Below are 3,402 nucleotides of genomic sequence, written 5' to 3'. Positions count from 1 at the left end.
ATTGTATAATTATGTATATATAATATATATGTATATATTTATATTCATATATATATATATATATATATTGTAACCGATACAGCATTTCATCAATCCCGGCCATCTGGGCGAGCGCATTCACATTTTCTGCCAAGTCAATCGGTCGTTCAATCAGAGCTGTGAAGTTGGGGTGCGAATTGAGGCGTTTCCCATTGGCGAGAAGCCTCGACACATCAACTCAGCCTTTCTGACGTTTGTGAGCAAAGGCAGCTTGCCAGCTAGATCCGTCATAGTCACCAATGAAATGGTGAGTGTGTTTGTGTGTGTGCTTGTGTGTTTCTGATGATGTGTGTTTGTATGTGTGTGTGTGTGCATTGTTCGCTTACTTTCTCCATCCTGACATTTGTGAGTAGAAGCAGTTTCCCCGGTTGATGCATCGTGGTCACTATTGACGTGGTGCGTGTGTGTGTATGGTTTTGTTTTTTCTGATTTGTATGAATGTTGTACACATTGACAACTCGTCTCGCTGTATCGTTGTAGGAACGGGAGATTCTGATTAGTGATTAAAAATAGATTGATACGATTCATTTCGTCTCTCCGGACAGTCAAAGATATCTAATTAGTGTTTATTAGTAGATTTTACTCCCCACCTGGGAAGGCGATGTCTGATTGGTAGGCATTTAAATATTGCTACTCTTTGCTTGTTTTTCAGGAGGAAAGGAGATATCTAGATGCTGCATCCCGTAGGAAAGTTGCCATTGATCGGGCGGTGTTAAGATCAAAAGGTACGCAACCGGCTACATTATCTAACACAGACTATATATAAGCGACCATTGTTGCATATTGGTGACTGATGTCGTTTAATGGTGAATGTTGTCGTATATTAGAGTATGTTGTCGAATATTGGGCTGCAGTAAAAAAATTCAGAGCTATGTCGCATTTCAGAAAGTTGTGTCGAATGCTACAGTTTTATCGCGTATATCGCAGACATGTTTCTGGGATTTAAAACCGACATGTCCTATATGTTGCAGGCTTGTGTCGTATATTGCACATACCTTCTCGATCTCCGTCAAACCTTTATCGTATAGTATAGACTCGTGCCGTATGCACTGCTGCTGGGACTATAATTCGGAGATAAACCTCGTTGCACCTTGGAGGTACTAAACCTGAGTTTAACTTTCGTCGGCACGACTCAATCTCATCCCTGGTTCCACCATATACTCTTCCATACCCGCTATACGCTTACATGTGTCAGAATTCATGGTTTGGATTTAGGGTTTAGTAATTCTGCGGAGCTCCGATATTTCTTGCCAATCATACCATCGTTTGTCCCAACATCTGAAAACAGAGAGAAACCTTACAGTGCCATTCGACACCAACACACGGGCCGATATCATCGCATCGAATGTCCGCGGTCTCATGCACCTGGTCCAGTCCAAGAGTGGGTGGGAAAAGGGTGTCAGCAGCGTATGTGTACCCATGTATACACAATGTGGATGTGTGCAATTGTGTGCGTGTGTATTCATATAAAATGCATAGACGTGACCTGTATACAATTGTGCGTGTTTAGGCTAACGCATGTGTGCCAAAGTTTGTCGTATTGGTCTCTGGTGCCGCCGTAGTGTGATTGATGAATGCAAATTAGCAACGAAAAGTGAACCCATATTTATACATTGTGGAACGTTGTGTGTGTTCAGGGCAATGCTTGTGTGTGGCCAATAAGGAGTGTTTGTGTGTGGTAGTAGCCAGTTGGCATTCTATACAATGTGGACCGTCGCTTGTGTTTGAACTAAAGTATGTGAGCGTGCACGCGGTGTAGGCTATTGTGGTGCTCAAATTAATGTGTGTGTGCGGGTTTATAGTTTAGGGGTTTTGGGCACCTTAGGTGTTGTATTGTTACTCTATAATGTTTGAGTTTTAGGGGCATTCGTGTGTGTATGTGTGCAAAAGTGTGTCGTATGTGTATCTGGCTCAGCTTCATAGATATCTGCATGGAGAAAACAAAGACAATTAACATCATGTGGATAGCATCCTCGATTGTCCGTCACATGCTCTACTGTCCAAATGTTTGCTCTCCAGAATACAGACGCATGTGTGAAGATGTAAATAAAAAAGTTGGGACATTTCTAACAAATTAACTTTTGGGACACTTGCGATGCAGGAGACAGAAACATGGAATGTATACATGAAGCAACAGGCCGGTCGAACCTGTATCAAAGCCCAGGGTACCTTGCCGGTACGTCCTTTAGTCACTCAGTTTGCTAGCACGAATGCATTAGTTTATATATATATATGTGTGTGTGTGTGTGTGTGTTTGTGTGTCAATTATGAGAAAATCTTTACAATCGTATGCTTTTAATAATGCGTAGCTTATTCTACGATGGTATTGGCTTTGATGTGTTTGAATGCGTGTGTTTATCGTAGTGGCATCTGTGTTTGAATGCTTGTGCTTATTGTAGTAGCATCTTTTATAAGTTATTGGTTTTGATTTGTTTGCATGTGTGTGTTTCACATAGTGACATCTGTTATTGCAAGTGGATGTCCGTTCGCATTGATCCCAGCTTGTCAAGATTTTCTTTTCTTCTACTCATCATCAATCCTCACTGACTAATACTCTGATTCACCATTGCTACTTGCACACCATGTGTAACCGACACAGGCCATCGCTCGCTAGCCGTATGTACTGTTTGCCATAGAACAGCAATTGTTGGTAGACATCATAGTGCGATCATATCCTATCATATCACATCATACGCAAAACCCATTCTTAGTAAGAATGGTCGGTGTGTTTCCAATCCACAGTTGTGCTTGCTAACTGTTCTTCTCCGCCTTGTCATATTGGCTGAGCAGCATCCTGCGTCGCAAATGTTTGAAACGGTACGAGCGATGCCTCTGCGCCCACTGTGGGATCCCATATATAGCGAGAGTATTGTGGTCGAGATTCTTGACGAATTTAACTACATTTGCTTACAGGTATGCGAATACACATATATGTATAAGTATATATATATATATATATGCAATGTATGACCATGTGCCTATAGATAGGGTAGAAGGCGAGGTGCATGTTTACATGTGTAAATACTGGTTTGTTTGCATTATATACGCAAAACATACACGTAGACATAAAATTTGCTTACAGACATACATGTATGTATGTATAATAGTGTGTAACGTATATATACAAGGATGCATTCACACGTATCTAAGTTGCACGTCCTATGTAAGTTCATGCTCTCGGAACCGCATTTACGAGGCCGCCGAAGTTAAGTGTACCAGCCTTAGCATTTGTACCTCGAATTAGTTTTGCGGCGGATGTTCACCTTGTGAATGTCGCCGTATATGTGTAGGCAAGTGCATATGCTCATATGTACTGATCTCAATCACACATATGCAACTGAACTTTGCTGAGTGTAGCAAAGT

General features: G+C 41.5%; 1 protein-coding gene across 1 annotated transcript in view; it reads left to right on the top strand.

The window, feature by feature from the left end:
- Window positions 1-3,402, top strand: part of SARC_07989 (hypothetical protein) — a gene marked incomplete at its 5' end in the record, with an annotated part of 10,706 nt that overhangs the window by 2,157 nt on the left and 5,147 nt on the right. The window contains 5 exons of the mRNA XM_014298044.1: window positions 83-286; window positions 692-764; window positions 1,328-1,446; window positions 2,141-2,215; window positions 2,830-2,952. Coding sequence (XP_014153519.1) covers window positions 83-286; window positions 692-764; window positions 1,328-1,446; window positions 2,141-2,215; window positions 2,830-2,952 — 594 coding nt within the window. The remainder of the gene's footprint in view (window positions 1-82; window positions 287-691; window positions 765-1,327; window positions 1,447-2,140; window positions 2,216-2,829; window positions 2,953-3,402) is intronic.

Source organism: Sphaeroforma arctica (genome assembly GCF_001186125.1).
Source record: "Sphaeroforma arctica JP610 unplaced genomic scaffold supercont1.676, whole genome shotgun sequence".
NCBI lineage: Eukaryota > Ichthyosporea > Ichthyophonida > Sphaeroforma > Sphaeroforma arctica.
This window is presented reverse-complemented; position numbering and strand designations above follow the sequence as displayed.